This window comes from Eumetopias jubatus, unplaced genomic scaffold (assembly GCF_037043125.1).
Source record: "Eumetopias jubatus isolate StellerSeaLion01/CBP00866 unplaced genomic scaffold, mEumJub1_p1.0 scaffold_14, whole genome shotgun sequence".
NCBI classification, from domain to species: domain Eukaryota; kingdom Metazoa; phylum Chordata; class Mammalia; order Carnivora; family Otariidae; genus Eumetopias; species Eumetopias jubatus.
In genome coordinates, this window is record NW_028274820.1 from 64,906,319 (window position 1) to 64,927,088 (window position 20,770).

General features: G+C 36.9%; 1 protein-coding gene and 1 pseudogene across 1 annotated transcript in view; both read left to right on the plus strand.

Annotated features, from left to right (window-relative positions):
* BBS9 (Bardet-Biedl syndrome 9) overlaps positions 1-20,770 on the plus strand; it is a 470,178-nt gene that overhangs the window by 16,398 nt on the left and 433,010 nt on the right. Inside the window, exons 3-5 of the mRNA XM_028092268.1 lie at positions 5,308-5,458; positions 8,290-8,354; positions 14,738-14,851. Of these exons, the coding sequence (XP_027948069.1) occupies positions 5,308-5,458; positions 8,290-8,354; positions 14,738-14,851 (330 nt within the window). The remainder of the gene's footprint in view (positions 1-5,307; positions 5,459-8,289; positions 8,355-14,737; positions 14,852-20,770) is intronic.
* Positions 233-1,605, plus strand: LOC114200217 (E3 ubiquitin-protein ligase FANCL pseudogene; annotated as a pseudogene).

Sequence of the window (20,770 nt, forward strand, 5' to 3'; positions counted from 1 at the left end):
CATCATTTGGCTCTTAGGAGATGATGATGAGGTAGTCCTGGTTTCTGCAGAATGGATTGTGGGAAGTACATTTAAAGATATATGCCTATTCCTGTCCAGTGAAAGCAAACTGTTTCTGTTTAGAAAGGAGAAATGCATTATTAAGATCTAAAACTGTATTCAAGTAGATAGGTTGTATTAGTTGGCTCCAAGAAAGACAAGATGCGGAATATAGAAGAATTTGGGGACAGACGACGAACCATGGCGGAGATGGAAGCGAGCCTGTTGCGCCAGTGCCCGCTGCTTCTGCCTCAGAACTGGGCGAAAACAGTGTACGAAGGATTCATTTCGGCTCAGGGACGTGATTTTCACCTTAGAATAGTGTTGCCTGAAGATTTACAAATGAAGAATGCAAGATTATTATGTAGTTGGCAACTGAGAGCAATACTTAATGGATACCATCAAATAGTACAACAGAGAATGCAGCACTCTCCTGATCTAATGAGCTTTATGATGGAGTTGAAGATGATTTTGGAGGTTGCTTTAAAGAATAAGCAAGAGTTGTATGCGCCACCTCCTCCTCCCCAGTTCTACGCAAGCCTTATTGAAGAGATAGGAACTCTTGGTTGGGATAAACTTGTATATGTGGTTACTTGTCTCAGTACCATCAAGTTAAAAGCTGAAGATGCTTCTGGTAGAAAGCATCTAATTACCCTCAAGTTGAAGGCAAAGTACCCTGCAGAATCACCAGATTGTTTTGTGGATTTTCCTGTTTCATTTTCTGTTTCCTGGACACCACAGAGCTCCTTAATAAGCATTTACGGTCAGTTTTTGGCAGCCTTAGAATCACTGAAGGCATTCTGGGATGTTATGGATGAAATCGATGAGAAGACTTGGGTACTTGAGCCAGAAAAACCTACCCGGAGTGCAACAGCACGCAGAATTGCACTAGGAAATAATGCTTCAATAAATATAAACGTTGACCCCAGGCATCCTACTATGCTTCCTGAGTGCTGCTTTCTTGGAGCAGACCATGTGGTAAAACCTCTGGGAATTAAGCTGAGCAGAAACATACATTTGTGGGATCCAGAAAATAGTCTGTTACAAAACTTGAAAGATGTTTTAGAAATAGATTTTCCAGCTCGTGCTAACCTGGAAAAATCTGATTTTTCTATGGATTGTGGGATTTGTTATGCCTATCAACTTGATGGCGCCATTCCTGATCAAGTGTGTGATAATTCCCATTGTGGACAGCCTTTCCATCAAATATGCTTATATGAGTGGTTGAGAGGACTACTGACTAGTAGACAGAGTTTTAACATCATATTTGGTGAATGCCCATATTGTAGCAAGCCAATTACCTTGAAAATGTCTGGAAGGAAATCCTGAAATAAGAATGTAACATTTCTGTGAAGAACTGGCAACTTGAAAAATTATCAAAAGGATTTTATTTGATATATTCACAGAAAATATAAAGCAAGACATACTAAAGTCAAAAGAAAAAGAATGATGAAGCCATAATAATACACGTCTGCCTTTGTCTCTTCAAAGTCTGTGACCTCCATATCAGCTGTAGAAGTAGATGTATCCCAAGATGAAGATCTTGAATTATTGAATATATCTGGACTGGTAGAATTTTGATACGGTTCATAAAATGAATTTGGGAAATATATACAGCTGGACTGTTGTAGAGAACTTTTTATTTCATTCAGAATTTCTTGAGACTCACAATACTTTTGTCTTCTCCTTGTGCTTTCCTATAGAAAAAATATATATTGTGTTATGTTTGAATTATCCTAGTATTTATTTTGTGTAGTCTGTAAGAATACTAAATAAAATGTGTTACAAAAAAAAAAAAGAAGAATTTGGGGTTACCCTTTAAGTTATACTGATCAACCCTAACTCTCTCTATAAGACCCATTAAACTTGAATATTGACAGATTTGGTTATTAAACAGGGATGTGGTAGGAATCACCACATATGCATATTAATGCTTTTTGGCATCGAATTTTGAAAACTACCCCAAATCAGGCCTAGCAGTGGTATGTATGTGTGTATGTATGTATGTATGCATGTATGTATTTAAGTAGGCTCCATGCCCAGTGTGGAGTCCAACACAGGGCTTGAACTCACAACCTGGAGATTAAGACCTGAGCTGAAACCAAGAGTCGGACCAACTGAACCACCCAGGCACCTCTACCTGTGGTATTGATTTAGATTTTTCTCTCTGATGGGGAGATAGAGTTCCATTGGCTTCCATATAGCTCTCCCCATATAATATCCTTCATGTACATGTTAGGGAACCAAAAGGATGTTCTACTATTTTCTGTGAAAATACATTTCCTTTAAACTCTCAGAAACTCGGTGAGAAATCATAGGCTGGCTTTGCTCTCCCACTGGGTGAACTAAGTTAAAAAATTCATTTATCACTGAGTCTCCATAATTAACAACAACAGTATATTTCTAGGCTTCCAGAATTAGTAGTAACTCAGAGCCAGTATTCAGTATTCTCACAAAGTTTGGGTATTTCCCTTTCCTCAGTGTACCTGGATAAATAACTACTTGTCCTGTAGAGAAGGATCTGAGGAAAACTTATATGAGACATGTGTGGTGTTACAGCAACATCTGTACACTGTATTGTCTTTATTCAAGGGACTCTGAGTCTGTAAATTGACTTCAGTGTGGAAATGGGTGAGATGCCATGACTGTCTATATGGTGGCTTGAGTTAGTCTTTTTCAGAGACCTGTAATATTTTTGGTTATAGATTTCAAAAAAGGCTTGAGTTTGATAAACACATTATAGGACCTTCTTACAATTGAATACTACTCTAACAACAACAACAAAATGAACCACTGGGAAAAAAAGGGTCTTAATGAGTCGTTCATTTCATTCCTGGGGATCCCATTAATCATAGCTTAAAATCTGTGAGAATTAGACGGTTACCTGAGATCTGGTTACTATAAAAGTGCTACTATTTTAATACTCATACATACACATTTTGATTCTAGGGGTTAAATTGTCACCGTGTGGACTTCGCCATCCTGTCTTCCTCTTGTCTCTGAAGAAAGTGCTGTGTTGAAGTTGAATCTTGGTTATTTAGTGAGTGAAATAGGGATTAGGGCATGGCGGGATACATAGGAAGCTCAGTGAGGATTGTTTTAGAAAAGTTTGGAGGTTTAAGTATATTCAAGCCTTCTAGACTTTGCTAGTAACCTCATTATGTAACATTGTAATCCCATTCTTTGTGATGAATGTCTTTGCTTTTATGCATACTCATTTGTTACTGTAATTTAAAACCTACAGAATCAGTCCCTGAATTAGATTCTTAGTGGGTAAGCCTCACTGATATAAGAAGAAAGAAATTCCTTCTGCAGAGTCCCAAGGACCTTGAATTTTATTCTTTACCCTGAGATGGGAATTTTGAGGTTTAAACTTACCGTTCTCTTATTTTAAATTATCTAGTGCTCTTAGAAAAGCCATCTTATATATGGTTTGGCATTCCTCCTTCCTGTTCAGTTGGCCTAGGGCAGCAGCTATCCAGTCCACCAGAGTGTCACCTGCAGTGGGCACAGGGTCCCAGATACCTGGAGGGTTAACTTGATTAACTATCTGTCACCGTGTACAATTTTATTGTTATTTAACCCTGCCTAGAGTCTTGCTGTTTTGTGTCCCAACTCAACTCAAGAACCAATTTCCAAATATCCCTGCAGGAATTGGTACCTGCAGTTTATTCTCTGCTGCCAATTTCTTTCTGAAAAATTTTTTTTGGTCACAAGTTATAGGAAACAACTCTGATAAATATAAATAAAAGAGGGATTGGAGTGAGAGTGGCATAGATCTCCCAAATGCAAGAAGAGTTTGATTGGCCAAACCTTAGTAGGGGATGGGAACAGCATGGCTCTAGAGACTGTATAGAACTCTTGGGGTCTGTCATCAGATCATCTAGCAGCAGATTCCTGGTGTCTGTATTCAGGATTGAAATTCTCAGAATAGTACCTCTCTCATATGGTTCTTATGAGGATTTAATGAGTTAATACATAAAAGTTACATAGACCATTGGTTGGCATGCGATAAGCTCTCAGTAAATAAGTATGTAGAACTCCTACTTTTAAGTAGATGGAAAAAAGTCAATATTCTATACTAATACAGCAATTTCAAAACTGACACCTAAAGTATTAGTTTCCTAGGGCTGCCATAACAAAGTACCACAAATCGAGTGGCTTAAAGCAACAGAAATTTATTCTCTGGCAGTTTTTAGAGGCTAGAAGTCCAAAATCAAGGTGTCGGCAGGGCCATCCTACCCCTGAAGCCCGTAGGATCCCTCTTTGCCTCTTCCAGCTTCTGGTAGTCCCAGGCATTCTTTGGCTTGTGGATTTATCACTCTAATCACTGTCTCCATTGCCACATGATCATCTTCTCCTTAAATGTCTTCACATGGCATTCTCCTCCCTCCCTCCTCCCTCCCCTCCCCCTTCCTTCTTCCTTTCTTTTTTTTTTTTTTTAAGATTTATTTGAGAGAGAGAGAGAGAAAGAGCAAGTGCAGAGAGGAGGGGCAGAGGGAGAGGGAGAAGGTCTCAAGCAGACTCTGCACTGAGTGCAGTGCCCGACTGGGAGCTGGATTCTACCACCCTGAGATCATGACCTGAGCCAAAATCGAGAGTTGGACACTCAACTGACTGCACCACCCAGGCCGACCCCCCACCCCGCTTTCTATTCTTATAAGAGAGTTTTATCGTACACCTAATTGAGTATGACCTCATCTTAACTTGATCTGTGAAGACCCTATTTCCAAATAAAGTCACGGGTACTGGGGGTTAGGATTTCAACATATCTTTTTTTGGCGTGGGGGACACAATTCAACCCACAACACCTATCTTACCATTTCCCCCTCTTGTGTCCAAGTACAGACATTGTTCATCAGAGCATTCTATCTAGTGAGGGCTCAGAATTCTTTTTAATACAATGATTTCGACAGCTGTAGAGTTGACACTCTATGATGAAATCAGTGTACAACCTTATACTAGTCTTTTGTGAAAGGACTTGCTTTGACTGAGTGACATCAAAGCAAGGCTTATGAAAAACATGTAATATGTTAGTATGCTTGAATATTGGTGATATAAAAAAAGGTGTTTTTGAAAAGCTATGTCATTAAAATAAGTTCATTTTAATTATGTCATCTGCTGGCAGATTAGCCTTTGTATATGAAGCAAGACTTGATTGTTTTAATTTTTAAATTTTTCTTTTAGACATTAGAAAGTTTATTTCCAAAGACATTTTGTTGCTAATATTTGTTTCTTCTTATATCTTTTAAAAACATCTCTCTACAGATAAAATAATTGTGGGTAGCTTTATGGGATACCTAAGAATCTTTAACCCCCATCCTGTAAAAACAGGAGATGGAACTCAAGCTGAAGATTTGCTTCTAGAAGTGCATCTACGAGATCCAATATTGCAAGTGGAAGTAGGGAAGTTTGTTTCGTAAGTACAGCTCCTTAATTCTTTTTTTTTTTAATTTTTAAAATTTATTTATTAGAGAGAGAGAGTGAGAGATAGAGAGCATGAGAGGGAAGAGGGTCAGAGGAAGAAGCAGACTCCCTGCTGAGCAGGGAGCCTAATGTGGGACTCGATCCCGGGACTCTAGGATCATGACTTGAGCCGAACGCAGTCGCTTAACCAACTGAGCCACCCAGGCGCCCCAGTACAGCTCCTTAATTCTGACATTTTATCTTACTTGGAGGATGTCATTCCCTGACTGTCATTTTTGTGGATGCTTAAATAAAAAAAGGATTATCCATGAGTTAAATATATTTTCTGATTACTGTTACCTGGGTGTTCCTCATGTACTGGATGAATATATTTTTTTTATATGGAAACCTGCAGATTTATGAGAATAATTTGGGACTTTTTTTTTATGGTGACAGACCTAACATGCCAGAAGTTTATCAGAAGTTTAAAGAAAAAGAGATAAGCTTTTAAAAGCTTTATTTAAAATAAATAAAGAAGTAGAAAGTATTCACTTACTTAAAGCACTAATTGCCTAGGTTATATAAATGTCTGTTTAAATAATTAGACAAAGTAGCAGTTATGGTATTTGACATTTACTTTGAAGCTTTAAAATGAATTACTGCACTTATTTGGTGTAGAAAGGTCCTTAGTTTCTTAAAAGAAGCCAGCTCAATCCACAAAGTAAATCTAACTTTTACAAGAGCTTTGTTTCAAAGTACTTGATTTTTAAAACAAATTTATTTTAGGAAGCTGTTTATTAGTTTGCATTTTGTGTAATATGTCTGCTTTTTATTTCCTGATGATACTGCTGATTTTATCTTATTTTCATACATGAGTTTTCTTAAAATTGAGCCTGTGTTTCTTAATCCTTATAAAAGTATGTATTGTGAAAATTTATATAGATAGAGGTGGTCTTATTATTCCTTACCTTTTTTTTTTTAAAGTTCCCTTTGCCTTTCTAAGTCTGGGAATACCCTGAGCTCTGGATTTTGACTCACTACATTCGTTTGTCATAATTTACTGGCCCCAGTTTCCGTTTATTCAGGGCCTTGACTCTTGCTAGAAAAACTTGAACAACCATTCTTGAACATTGACCCCCTTCTAGTGATGTTTTATGCTGAATGGATGCTATAGGCAGGGCATGAGGTAGGACTTTTATGTACTGTGATAGGCTGGATCAGAGAGATTTTGTGTCCGACGTGGTTGGTAAATATCCACTCCATCTAAAAGTAGATGATGATTAGGTGCCCTTTGTATACCTAGCATATATTAGGCATGATAGGTTTATAAAGTAAGGAGACAGAAGGATTCTTGCCTCTAAAAAAAGCATTTTTATCTTTTCATTTTTTAAAAGAGGGAGGTGCTGTCACGATCATTCTGTTCAGTAGTCCTAAGTATAGCTTTTATCTATGTAGTCACTTGTTGGAAGGTAGGGGGTTAACATTAATGAGTGGATAGTGTACTAGTATTAACTAACCGGTACTATCTCATTAATCTTATCTATGAGATGTGATCTGTATTTAAAGAGAATGAAACTAGCTAGAGCTTAGAGCTTTAGGTCACACAGCCAGGATTTAGACCTAGGTCTATCTGATGCCATACTCTGTTATCTTTCTATGACATAATGTTCTTTTCCTGTGCATGATAGAAAAATTGTTTTGAGTGTGCAGGGCAATAAAATTTTTTTGAAGTCAGTATTGAGTATGTGATAGTTGTATATATTTTTTGCATTTTCTGGTAGTAGAGTGAATGGTGAGCATTTACATTCATTAAAACGATGTTTTGCAGGTATTATCTAATATAATTCTTGTTTTGTAAATGAGAGACTAACACTCTGAAAGATTAAATGATTACACAGATGCCAAGGTGCACAATCAGGACCCCAATCCAGGTCTTCGGATTTAATTTATAGTCTTTCTAGTTTAGAACAAACAGAGTCTGTATCAGATGTTGTACACTGGAGGACTGCTTGCAGATGTGTTTTAAATTTAAAAGAGTTGCCAATATTTAAGAACCAGAGATTTCACATAAAATCCCTGCTTTCTGGGTTTTCTTGAAAAAATGTGGAGATTTGGCCACATGCCCAGAACTGAGTAGTAGTTACTTCCTCTAGTCTGGCCCTACTCTGCAGCAGACCACAGCCATTTACACCCTTTACTCATTTCTATCCACTGACCTGATCTTGAAGACTGGACTTAGGATTTCTAGACTGTGTTATATCTTGGAAACCACTTGATAGGGGCTGAGAAGTGTATTGGTGACAGTGGCAGTTTAGTCCAAACTGAAATATTTTCAGTGCCTTTAATAAAATTTCTGAGCTGGAAGTGACATATGCCATTTACTAATAATGATTAGCATTCTGTGATGCTTTATACTTTACAAGGTGCTGTTGCATGATTTTATTTCATTTAATTGAAACCTCTTATTTTCCAGAGGGGGAAACAGGCTCAGAGAGATTAAGTAACTTGCCCAAGGTCATAGGATAATTACCCAGAGAGACAGGGCCAGAATTTGGATCTCTGTATTAAGGGATAGCCCTCATGAAGCGGCCTCGGATGTGACTTCTCCTGGGAGGCTCCCTTGACTTCAGGCAGTTAGTTCCTTGAGGCAGAGTCCTTGAGCCTCTGGGATTGTCAAAGTGGGTGTTTGTTGTTACGTTTATTTTTCAGTTTTGAATGTTATGTATTAAATTTTTAGTTTACTGATAGTATGTTGTGGTTATAATCTCTTTTAAAAATTTTATAATTTTTTTGTTACATCTGAAATTGATATTTAAACTTTTAAAAACTTTTCCCATTTTTCAGAGGTACTGAAATGCTTCATTTGGCTGTGTTGCATTCTAGAAAACTTTGTGTCTATTCTATCTCAGGTAAGAAACATTTTTTTCTAATGTAAAATTTGTGTTAAAAACACCTTAATATAAAAACTTTTAATATTATGTAAGAATAGATACTCACTTATGTTCACTTGCTAGAGAACACACAAAACATTTGGTTGAAGATTATCTTATCTTGGTTAACATTTTCCCTTGTTCATTTATTTTTTCAAGTACTTAGGCTATTACATTTTTTTTTTTTTGGTTTGCTATTTATATGCATATGTAAATTTCTAGGGGAGGATTCCTTGTAATCTCCTTCTCAGGAATTGTGTCCAGGATTGTCTGTGACTAATAGAGGCCAATTCTGTATACTTAGGGTACTTGAGTGTTTTAAAAAACTTTTATTTATTTTTTATTAAAGCATAGCTGACACGCAATGTTACATTAGTTTCAGGTGTACAACACAGTGATTCCACTTCTCTATACATTGTGCTCTGCTGTGGCTACCATCAGTCACCATACAGCGCTATTACATTACCATTGACTATATTCCTTATGCCGTGCCTTTTATCCAGGACATTTGGGTTTTAAGAAATGTTTAATAGCAACAACAAAATGCATTAGATGCTGAGAGTCATGGTGGTTTAAAGTACTCTTTCTTTGATGAACCTTAAGTGTTTTCTCTTTACAGTTCAAATTTCTTGGCTTTTGGTTGTTTTTACTCAGCCTGCCTTAAGGCACTTGTCATTCCCTGACACTGTTCTGTAGGTACCAGTATAGCAGTTAATTATAGTTTGGTTTCAGCATTTTGATCCTTATTAAATATAAAAGTTAACTTAAAAATTTTTGTTGTAGTAATTAGATAAATTTTAGTTCAAGCTGAGAGAGTTATTTTCATGGATGTCAATATTGGGGAAATTTTTTTATGGGTACAATAAAGCTAATTGTTTGGGGGTCTGTTCCTCATACAAGAGGTGGTCTTTGGAGTTTGCTATAAATATTAGCTTCTAGGATTTGAATTTTTCATACTCATTCTCTTATTTGGGCTTTCTTTGTATTTTGCTTTCAGTTTGAGTAGTGATTTGTCTTTACTGTATTTATATGTGTATATTTATATACCCTTAACCCAGTGTGGAGCCCAGTGTGGCACTTGAACTCATGACCCCGAGATCAGGACCTGAGCTGAGCAAGAGTCGGACGCTCAACCAATTCAGCAACCTAGGTGCCCCTGAGCTGGATATTCTTAAGTAGTCTCTTTTTGGGGGTGAAGTTCTGTTAGATTTCAAAGGCAGGCTTGGTAACCTGGACTATGGTATATGGTAGGCATATGTTGACTGTGTGAGTGAACTAATTTTGGGGTAGTGCTGAGGCAATTGGTAGGGGCTCTTTATTACTGTATGTTATTTTTCTTCTTCTTTTTTTTCCTTTGTTACCACTGTCATTTTCTTTTCCACTTTTCCATTTATAAGTCAGAAGCCCGATATAGTACCTCTCTGTCATTGGTAAACACTCCCACTGGTTTCATGGTAAAAGATGTTGCTTTTCCTAGTGATAGGGCAAATATTTAGTGTTCCAGAATAAATGGAGAAGATGTGATATAGGCTACTTTCCTGCATGCATCAAGTTGTTCCTCTGTTTTCCATCATAAGGCTTTTAACCGTGAGGTGATACTATTAACTGGGTTTCACAGGACACGGAGGAGGAGAACTTGTGCACAGTTACCCCTGAATACTTCTCGGAGAATTGGTCCCTTCCGGAGGTTCTAGGAGGGCAGGAGAGGGAAGAATCCTGCAAACTAGAAATTATGTAAGACTCTTGGCCTTCCCTGGTCCCATTTGAATGATGGCCCTGAAAGACAAAACCTCTAGGGTTTCCCTGGGGCATAGGGCATAATAGATTAGTGATAAAGTGTATGTTTATCCAAAAAACCTGCTGAAAGAAACTGGCATGTTTGGTCACAACTTGTTTATGGGACATTGGTATTTTCCTTCAAATTAGTGTTGAAAATGAAAGTTATTTGTCATGGGAATGGTGATTTTATTGCTCTTTTATTCTTTGTATTCATTTGCAAGCTTTGTATTCTCCTCTAAACTACAGTCCCTTAGGTCCCACCTCACTTCCCTATTCTGTCTCTCATTTCTTCAGCCTCTTATGATATTTGGAGGCTGACAATTTGTATATTTTTTCTGGCTTGGCTTGAATTGAGAAGCAGGAAAGTTAATATTTTTGTTCTGTTGAATATGTTTCTTGAGGTTCCAGACTGAACTTTTACCTAGCTTTTACTATAACAGGGCAAGCGTAAACATTTTTTAGTTTAAATAAAACCGCTGGTGTCAACAGATGAAAGTGTTAGCTGAACTTGACATTCTCACCTCCAACTGCTCCCTCCCCAAATAGGTTTTGTTTTCTTTTTATGCTGTGTGCTTCTAAAAAAAGATTTGAGGCATACTAGAGGAGACCTCCTGGACACACCAAACAACCCTTCATAGTCAGGATGCTGTGCTGACCTCTTTTTGGTGGGTGATATGTTATCAATTGCATGCTTAATATAGAGAAATAGCAGGGTCTTGCTGAAATGAAGTTAGCCCACCTTATCATACCTAAAGGAAAAGCATCACATGGCATTTCAGATTCCTTTCTTTTTTTATTTTATTTTTTTCCCATTTTTTATTGTTATGTTAATCACCATACATTACATCATTAGTTTTTGATGTAGTGTTCCATGATTCATTGTTTGTGCATAACACCCTGTGCTCCACGCAGAACGTGCCCTCTTTAATACCCATCACCAGGCTAACCCATCCCCCCACCCCCCTCCCCTCTAGAACCCTCAGTTTGTTTTTCAGAGTCCATCGTCTCTCATGGTTCATCTCCCCCTCCAATTTCCCCTCATTCATTCTTCCCCTCCTGCTATCTTCTTCTTCTTCTTTTTTTTTTCTTAACATATATTGCATTATTTGTTTCAGAGGTACAGATCTGTGATTCAACAGTCTTGCACAATTCACAGTGCTCACCATAGCACATACCCTCCCCAGTGTCTATCACCCAGCCACCCCATCCCTCCCACCCCACCCCCACTCCAACAACCCTCAGTTTGTTTCCTGAGATTAAGAATTCCTCATATCAGTGAGGTCATATGATACATGTCTTTCTCTGATTGACTTATTTCACTCAGCATAACACCCTCCAGTTCTATCCACGTCGTTGCGAATGGCAAGATCTCATTCCTTTTGATGGCTGCATAATATTCCATGGTATATATATACCATGTTTTCTTTATCCATTCTTCAGATTCCTTTCTGATGGGCTTCAGTTTTTGAGTAAATGGTTACAGATGTGTGAGCATAAGCCATACTGATTATGTTCTCTTAAATATTCTTTTCCAAAAATTATGTACTTCAGCAAGCATTTGCTAAGCATTTGACATATTTATAGAATTTTAATGTTTGCTGCGAGTGGGCAAAAAGATGTGGTTCTTTACTTTTGATAGGCTTATATAATCTAATTTGGTTATTTAACACAATGAACCTTTTAATTTATTACTCTGTAATGGCTTTTATTTCATTTAACTTCATTAGATTTCTCCACAGTTATCTAAAATTGCACCAAAAACTGTTGTCAAGGTGACCTTTGATTTTTCCAGAGAGTTTTTTGTTTAAATCACATCATGTTTAAATAAGGCCAATAGCATCAGTGTTCTAATATTCATTTTACTTTCTAATTGATTAAACTTCATATATATATATTTTAAGATTTTATTTACTTATTTGACAGAGAGAGAGATAGCAAGAGCAGGAACACAAGCAGGGGCAGTGGGAGAGGGAGAAGCAGACTTCCTGCAGAGCCCAGAGCCCGATGCGGGGCTCGATCCCAGGACCCTGGGATCATGACCTGAGCTGAAGGCAGACGCTTAATGACTGAGCCACCCAGGCACCCCAATGAAACTTCATATTAATTTTAGCTATACATGGACTGTATTTATAGAGATACACTTGCTATATTCAATCTGTATATCCCAGGACAAAACCTGTGTATAAGTAATTTTAATCTGTGTCATCGATGCTTCTCTAGGAAAAAATGGTCAGAAATTTTATATTTTTCAGATATTTTATTCCGAAGTAGTATCTAAGGAAGACAAATTGTCTTCTGTTCTCCATAGGTGCATTATTAAGTTTTAAAGTGCTATTACCTGAAATCTGAAGATTACTACTGCCTTTGGAGCTTTTGCAGAACACAAATCCTAGTGTCATTTCATGCCAAGTTTGTCTAAGTATTGAATGCTGACCCCTGTGTTCACTGACCTTTCAGCTAGCAAACATGTGTAAATGCATTCCTTACTCAGAGGAGTTGATTTGGTTTTAGGTACAGGATGAAATTTGTAATTTCTGTAGGGACAAACCAAATTTCCAAGTTTCTTGGAACTTTTTTTTCCTGGTTTCTTGTAGGCTGGACCTCTCCTAAGGTTAAGGCTGTGAGTTATTAAGTGTGTGTGTGTTTCTCTTTCTCTTTTCTTTTTTTTTGGCCCATGTGGTTGCGATTACCCGTTTCCCTGCACCTTACTGATTTTACTACCATTTAGATTTCACAAAGCTTTCATCTATCAGGGTTAGCAGGCAAATTTGAGTCTTTCTCTTTGTTTATTATTCTATTGGTATGTGAAGTCTGTTGTTCCCATTTTCAGGGGCATAAATCAGAGAAGTGATTTTCCTCCAAGAAATTCTCCCCTGTTAGTTTTCTCTTTCAACCCTTCACCTTCCAAATGAAGAAAAGGCCAGGCTAAGAAAGGTGGAGGTGGAAATGATGTATTTTGATGGCTGGTTTATTTAGGGAAATTGTCATTGGCTTACCAAGTTTTTTCCAAGTTATAAAATGATGGACAGCCAGGCACCAGGATATATGGTGCTAACTCTAAAGACCTCCTTTGAGTACTCTGTCCTTTACCAGCTGTGTGATTTGGGGGAAAATTTCTTAAACATTTTATTTATTTATTTATTTATTTATTTATTTATTTATTTATTTATCAGAGAGAGAGAGAGCGCACGCACAAGCAGGGGGAGTGGCAAGCCGAGGGAGAAGCAGGCTCCCCACTGAGCAAGGAGCCTCATGTGGCACTTGATCCCAGGACTCTGGGATCATGACCTGAGTCGAAGGCAGACCCTTAGCCGACTGAGCCACCCAGGTGTCCCTTAAACTTTTTTTTAACTTAGTGTACTTGCCTCACTTCTAAAATGGAAATAGAAATATTTTGGTTCTTACAACCTCAGTGTACATTGGTAAAACCTTTTGGACTAAAATAAATGCTCATGTATAAATATGTATACACATACATACAGATAGACATATATGTTTAGATTGTTTTAATGATCTAATACTATCCAGTTTGGGGACTATTTCATTTGCTCTGTATTTTAAGTTTTTCTTTAAATTTTGCATTTTTGAATGAAAGACAAAGATGCTCACTGGAAAAGTTGCATTCTGAATCCTTTTTTTTCTATCACCTCTTTTAATATAACATTCTTGCCTGGTTACTGGGACATAGCTTCAGCTATAAGTCCTCTAGAAAGCCTAACAACCAGAGGGTAAAATAAATATAAGGAATCTTTCTTGAGGTGCCTGGGTGGCTCAGTCGCTTGAGTATCTGTCTTCAGCTCGAGTTGTGATCTCGGGGTCCTGGGATCGAGCCCTGTATCAGGCTTCTTGCTCAGTGGGGAGTCTGCTTCTCCCTCTTCCTCTGCCCCTCCCTCCCACTCATGTTCTCTCTCTCTCAAATAAATAAAATCTTTATTAAAAAAAGAATCTTTTCAAATTTGGAAAGAAATAGAAAGAAATTATAGTACATATGATCTATTAAATGCAGAAAAAGTATCTTTGCTTTGAAGGAGATTCTTCTTCGAGGACTTCAAATAAAACATATTGTCCTCTTTACTTGCTAAAGGAAACTTTAGAATATCTATCCATTAAATTAGGATATAGTGTATTAGGGGCTTGAGTATTTGGAAAGTTGGGACAGGAAGCTGAATTGCTTGAAAGTGTGGGGAATTTTTTCTAAGACACTTTGAGTCATGTCTTTGCTCTTTTATTGTTTAAGTATAAGGAACTTGACCTCATTTATTTCAGAACTAAAATTGAACGGTTCTGTTTTTATTTAAAATAATTATACTTTACTCAAACATAATGGAAATAGATAAGAAATGTCACCCAAGGTGGTATTTCATCTAATGGTGTAATCTACCCAAGACTTAAATTGTTCTAACTGTGCTGGAATTCTGTGTCATCAGTATGCTAATTATTCATAATACGCATTGTTTTAGTGCTTTGTCATTTTAAATTTCACTGAAATTGAATTACTTAGAATTGGGGTGGAGGATGAGAAGAAATGAATATTTTTAAATGTAAACAAATACAAAGCAATTCTGTAATTTTTTTCTCCTTAGGAACCTTGGGTAATGTGGAACATGGAAACCAATATCAGATCAAATTGATGTATGAACATAATCTTCAGAGAACAGCCTGCAATATGACTTATGGATCATTTGGTGGTGTAAAAGGTAATTTGCATTAATCATGAGTATGCTATTGCAAGTACCAGATTTAGGATATTTGGCCATATAAAAATGGAGGATCATGGGGCATGAATCTCAGAGGGAATTAAACATATTTTATTGAGACCTTTATATTCAAGTGGTCAAGCAAAATAATGAAAAGAAAAAACTTTAAACATCAAATGTGTTTGATTTTCTTATAACCAGCACTTTTATATGGTCTACAGAGATATTTCTAAAAATGTCTTTTCTTTAAATTTTGTCTTTGTACATGAGCTGACTGAAATTGAGCTTTTTTGGGTAGAACTGTGTGACTGCCTCTCTTAGGGGAAGAAGGGGTTGATCTCCTTGATAGGGCATCCCTGTCCTACTTGTGATAGGGCCGGGCGAAGCTGTAGAATCCTCTCCCCACCTCGCCCACCTCCAGGGCCACTGCCCAGGGTTCTGTAGGTTGTTTCTGCTTTAGAGTGCCTGGACTGGGGGCAAGCGGAGACTGAAATGCAGACCTCATCCTGCTCATCAAGACATGTGCCCTGGCCTAGAATAAACCTCCCCAGAGGAAGGGGGCCTTTTCTAAATTTCACAAAGGCATTACATTTACCAAGTATTGGCTCAGTGAGGCTGGGCTCCTTCCACCTTGGGGGGGGGTATCTTTTTCTAGGTAGCATGGGACTACGTGCAGCTTGCCCACCCTAATCCCAGAGCTTCCTGCGTTACCAGGGCTTGATGCTTGCTTGGGTACCCTGTTGCTGTTGGCATGGGAGAGTTTTTTTATCTACCATCTACCTCCTCTCACTTCACTGTGATAGGGCGATAGAGGAGCCGCTGGTGCTGGAGTGAGGACAGGAAGCCAGGTAGTGACGCTTTACCTTTGTGGTTGTGTGTGTGTGTTGGGGGGGTGGTGGGGAGGTACCTGTGGAACATGAACTAGGGATTTCACAATATTTTACCTCTTTCTGGGTAAAATATCTTTCTCATTTTTATGAGTTTATTGTTTAATCATTGTATTAAATGTAGACTGCCTATGTTAGATTTTTCTTTAGTGACATGAAAAAAAATGACTTTATTTCGGAAGTCATTTGTGTGAACTCAGTTCTTTCATACATAGAGATATAGGTGAGGAAGAATGAATTTGAGTGTTATCAGTTAACAGGAATATTTTAGGTGGTGATGTACAAATAAATGTTTTGCATAAAGTGATATGAAACAAAACACTTGGCTAGATTGTGGACTTGCTTAACTTGAGTAATGGGAATGTTTGGATTATTTAAGGAATACGGGAGATGTCCAGAGTTGGATGAAGAGAGGAGAGAAAGTGCTAAAATTTGATGAGAGGCTAACTTTTATCAGTGAAGTATCCCTTCCTAATCTCAGTTGTCAGAACTGATTTTCACTGTTCTTTAAAAAAAAAGTCTGACATGATCAGGGGACCTAGGCCTCTGTTGTTTAATAAACTGTTTTAATTCTTTTCCCTTACTAAATCTTCAAAAGGCAAATTGCTAAATTCTGTGCATCTGGAGTCCAAAAAATTATAAGAGAAAAAAGTGCTTTGGCTAAATGAAAGTAAGTTTTAATTTTTTTGGTAGAATCAAGACAATTCTTTAGACCACCTATCAGATGTTATATTGATTGCACTGTACTTTTTTTTTTAATCAGATCAAGTTAACCCAATTAAAATAAAGTTTTAAATAAGTAAAAAGAGATTCCTTGCTTTTGTGTGACATTTTTGCCAGATTTAATAATGGACTTCCAAAGTAATGATATAGTTGCTAATTGTTTTGAAAAGAGCAGATGACTTTGTACTTATATAATACCTTCTCTTATTTCTTAAACTTTGCCTTACACTTAAAAAGTACCTGTTGAAAAAACAAGAGGCCATTCTGACACGCTTTACTTTCCTTTGGTTAAGCAGAACACTTCACAATTTGAAACAGAAATGTCTGAGTAGCAGAAGTGATTATTCCATTTAAAGGGTTTGAAACACATAATATCACTGTGGTATCTACAAAAAATATGAAAAAATAGTGGGGTTGGTAAATTAGTGAAAATCAGCCGTATTGGCAGATTTCCAGGGGGTAACCGAGTTACTACTAATAGGTACATGATTTCTTTTTGGGAGGATGAAAATGTTCTAAAATTAGATTATGGTGATGGTTGTACAGTTCTACAAATACAGTAAATACTTGAGCTGTATACTTTAAAGAGGTGATATATAATATCTCAATACAATTGTCAAAAACATTAGCCATGGGATAAAATCTGATGCTAGAGAGGTGATAGTACAGTCTGCGTATCCTACATTGCTTGGGGCCATGTAAAATGACATAATATTCCTATAAAGCAAGTTGGCTATTGAAAACCATGAAAATATTCTTGGATGTTCATATGTGACTTATGGCAATGTGTATTAGGAAATGATCCAAAATATAGAAAAATCATATCAAGTTGCCATATAGTTATTTACTTCCTCTTTCTGTCCTCCCGTCCTTCCTTTCATATATACATTTATATATTTGTTTGTAATAGAGAAAAATTAGAACTTATCTAAATGAGTAATAGAGGAGAATGACTAAGTTTTGATGCCTAGTTCAGTAGGTTGTTATGAAGCTATTAAGATTGTTTTGTTTGCTGAAATGTACATCTTTGTACATAACTCTTTGTCCACATTTCTGATTATTTCCCTAGGATAGAATGTGAAAATGGGGATAGTGAGTCAGTAGGTTATAAAAATTTTTTTCTCAACCTGAAAACTCCCCCTGCCATATACTATATAAATAAATTGTAAAAAGTACAGAACTTAAGAAGAAGAAAGTAAAAGTCACTCCAGGATATGCACATTTCAGTACAAAGCCCGTTTTCTAAGCCTGATATCACTGTGTGTACCTAATGTGCACCTTTCCAGGAGTGAGCGGGTCAGTCTTTTAATTTGAAAACTTCCCTAGACTTATCTGAATTAAAAAAGGAAACTTAACATTTGTTGTCTTCTATCTTCCTCTGTGTTTAGGATGCCTTCTTGTGGAATTATTTAGTTGTATAATCATGTCAGTAGTCCTCAAGAAAGGAATTAAGCAAGAAGAAAACCTGGCCCCATTTTAAACAAATGTATTTATAAGGAGTGGGAAGGCAGAGTGAATTTATTTTGCATGTGCACCAGAATAAACTACCACTAGATGGCAGTACTCTACAGCTTTGGATTTTAGTTGGTTGTGCCTTTAAGGTATGGTAGGAAATCACCAGTGGAGGAATTTTGAGCCCAAATAATACTTTCCCTTTTACTAAAAATAAATGTAACTTCTTCATGTTGCAGAAAAGTAATGGAGTGGTTTTAAAATAAATTTAATTATAATAGGTAACATCTCAGAATATAATGTAAAAATGCTTTCTAGCTGTGCTTCTCAAACTTAAAGTTGCATTTGAATCACAATGGGATCTTGATAAAAATGCAGGTTCTAACTCTGTAAGTCCAGAAATGGACCTGAGTTTGAATTTCTGATACTCTTCTCAGTGATGCCAGGTCTCAGAGATCTAGAGGTATGTTGATATCCTCCATCTACTGAGTACTCTTCTGTACTAGGCACTGCTCTAAATGCTTTACAGGTTGAGTAACTTAAGATACACTAAACAAATGGTAGAGAAGGGATTCTAACTCAGACTCTCTGCTTCCAGAATCTTGTGGTGTTAACCATACTAAAATGCTTCCTTGTCTGGGCTGTGAGTAAATTAACCTTCTTCCTAATTCAGAAAAAAACCTTCCTATCAGAAAGAGGTGTATCTTGGTTTGGCTGAAGTTAGTGCATAACTTTGGTTCTTTGTAGATTATGGACAACATGTTGAGTAACTTCTGGGTCAGATACTTGCTTTTTCCAATTTGATTTTTTTTAGTTCGTGCTTTGGTTTCTAAGAAAAATCCTCCCCCAGGCTCCCAATGATCAAAGAGGTTGTATATATATGGGAGGATAATATATGATTTGAAATTAGCAAAAGAGTGATTACTGGTTTTTTTAACCTTTTCTTTGTTTGCTTGTTCATTAAGAAAATCTTTCAAAAACACCTTTTATACATTTGCAAAAACTCAAAGGTACATTCCTTTGATGCAGTAGGGTTGGCTTTATGTCAAGCTACATGTAATGCCTATTAATGAGAAGAAGTGGTAAGGAAATAGGAAATCTAGTTTTATGAACTAGTTGAAGCATATTTGCTTAATATCTTCCATTATTCAGACTACTGCCTACAATTGCAGAATTTAAGTTAAAATTCTTTCCATATTATACTTTTTAGGGAGAAATGACTGATATTAATGACTGTATTGGGCTTTTTTAAACAAAAGGAGTGTGGGAGATGTGTTTGGAGTTAAAAAAATGTAGTTTCTCTAATATATGCTTTTTTTAAAGAACATGTGACTGGGTTTTTATAAAAATGGTAGTTTATCTTTGCCTTTTATACCATTGACAAACTAATACTTGCAAAATTTAGTGAGTGGCATAAACATGGACAATCAACTTACAGTTTGGGAAGATACTAAATCAGTTTTGAAAAGGTAGATTTGAATTGATTTAAAAATATGTTATTAAAATTGATGGAATTTATTTGGTAATTTGAACTCTACTTGTTTTTGAAAAAAGGAACAAATATCTCTGCTGGATTTTCCTCAGCTTTTGTTTCATTGTGTCACTACAATAGTGGTGGTTGATATGGCACTTTACCTAGTTAAGATAAGCTTGCCAATTCAGAATTGTATTTTGAAAAGGACAGCATTAATATGGACTGACAGAAAGCCAGTGGTACAGTGAAGAAAGAATGCTATTGTTGTAAGGTCAACAACTGCAACCACTTAGCTTGGTAAAGTAAGATACTTTAGTGTATGTAATTTTTCTTGCTACCATCAAGATAATTGAGCTGTATGTGTGTATCTATAAGAACAATTAACATGGGGTACAGTTGACAAACAACATTATGTTAGTTTCATATGTATAATATAATGATTTGATATTTGTATCTCTTAACAGATTTTAAAGTGTACGATATAATATTGTTATCTGTAAGCGGCTCTAATTTTTAAAACTAGTTTTCTTGATTATTAATTTTTGTTTTTCATGGGGATATTTATATTTTGAGCTTACCAGGTAATAGACAACTGCAGACTTAAAGAAACATTACCATTAAAAACCAATACCTCTCAATTTCTGTATGTAACTGTGGTGAGTTTGAGGATTTTGGAGTCGATCAAAGAAAAAGGCATGACTATGAGATGTCAGTAGCCCCCAATGAGCTTTATTTGGGTGGTGGTTTGACAGGATTGCATTGAAGGGAAGTCCCTCACTGAAGGAGATTTTCCAGAGACCATGGCAGAGAACCACCACCTAGAGGGGGAAGCGGGCAAGGAAACTCCCTGGGGAGAGGGAAATCTGAGTGGGGCATATATGTGTAGGTGATACTGCTCAGATGCTAGATGGTGAGTCCTGGTCTGGAAGCTGTGGCGGGCAACAGTGACTTCTTTAGCTCCAGGATTTGTCTCATCTATGGCTAGTAGATGTTGGGTGCATTTTTGCAGAATATGCAAAGCAGGCACACTATAAATGACTAAAAATATGCTATTCTGGGCTATAATTAAAGAAAATGAAAGTGTAAAAATTTAAGTTTGGCATCTGTGGACTTTGAGTTCACATTCATGGTCAGCCTGCTCTGAGGAACTAAACAACTTGGGGCCAATACATAGGGGCCACCTTTAACTCATGTATATAACATTAACAGAAGAGGTTGAAATAGATGCTGGGTGGCCAACACACTGTAAATGTCCATCTTGTTTTTGACTTCACTTTCTGTCCGAGAACCTTCTTTGGGTGCTGCTTTACAACGGCCAGGAGAGGCAAGCAGTGGTGATTTGAGTATGCCGTGAGGTGTTTATGTGAACTGGAGGAGGCAGGG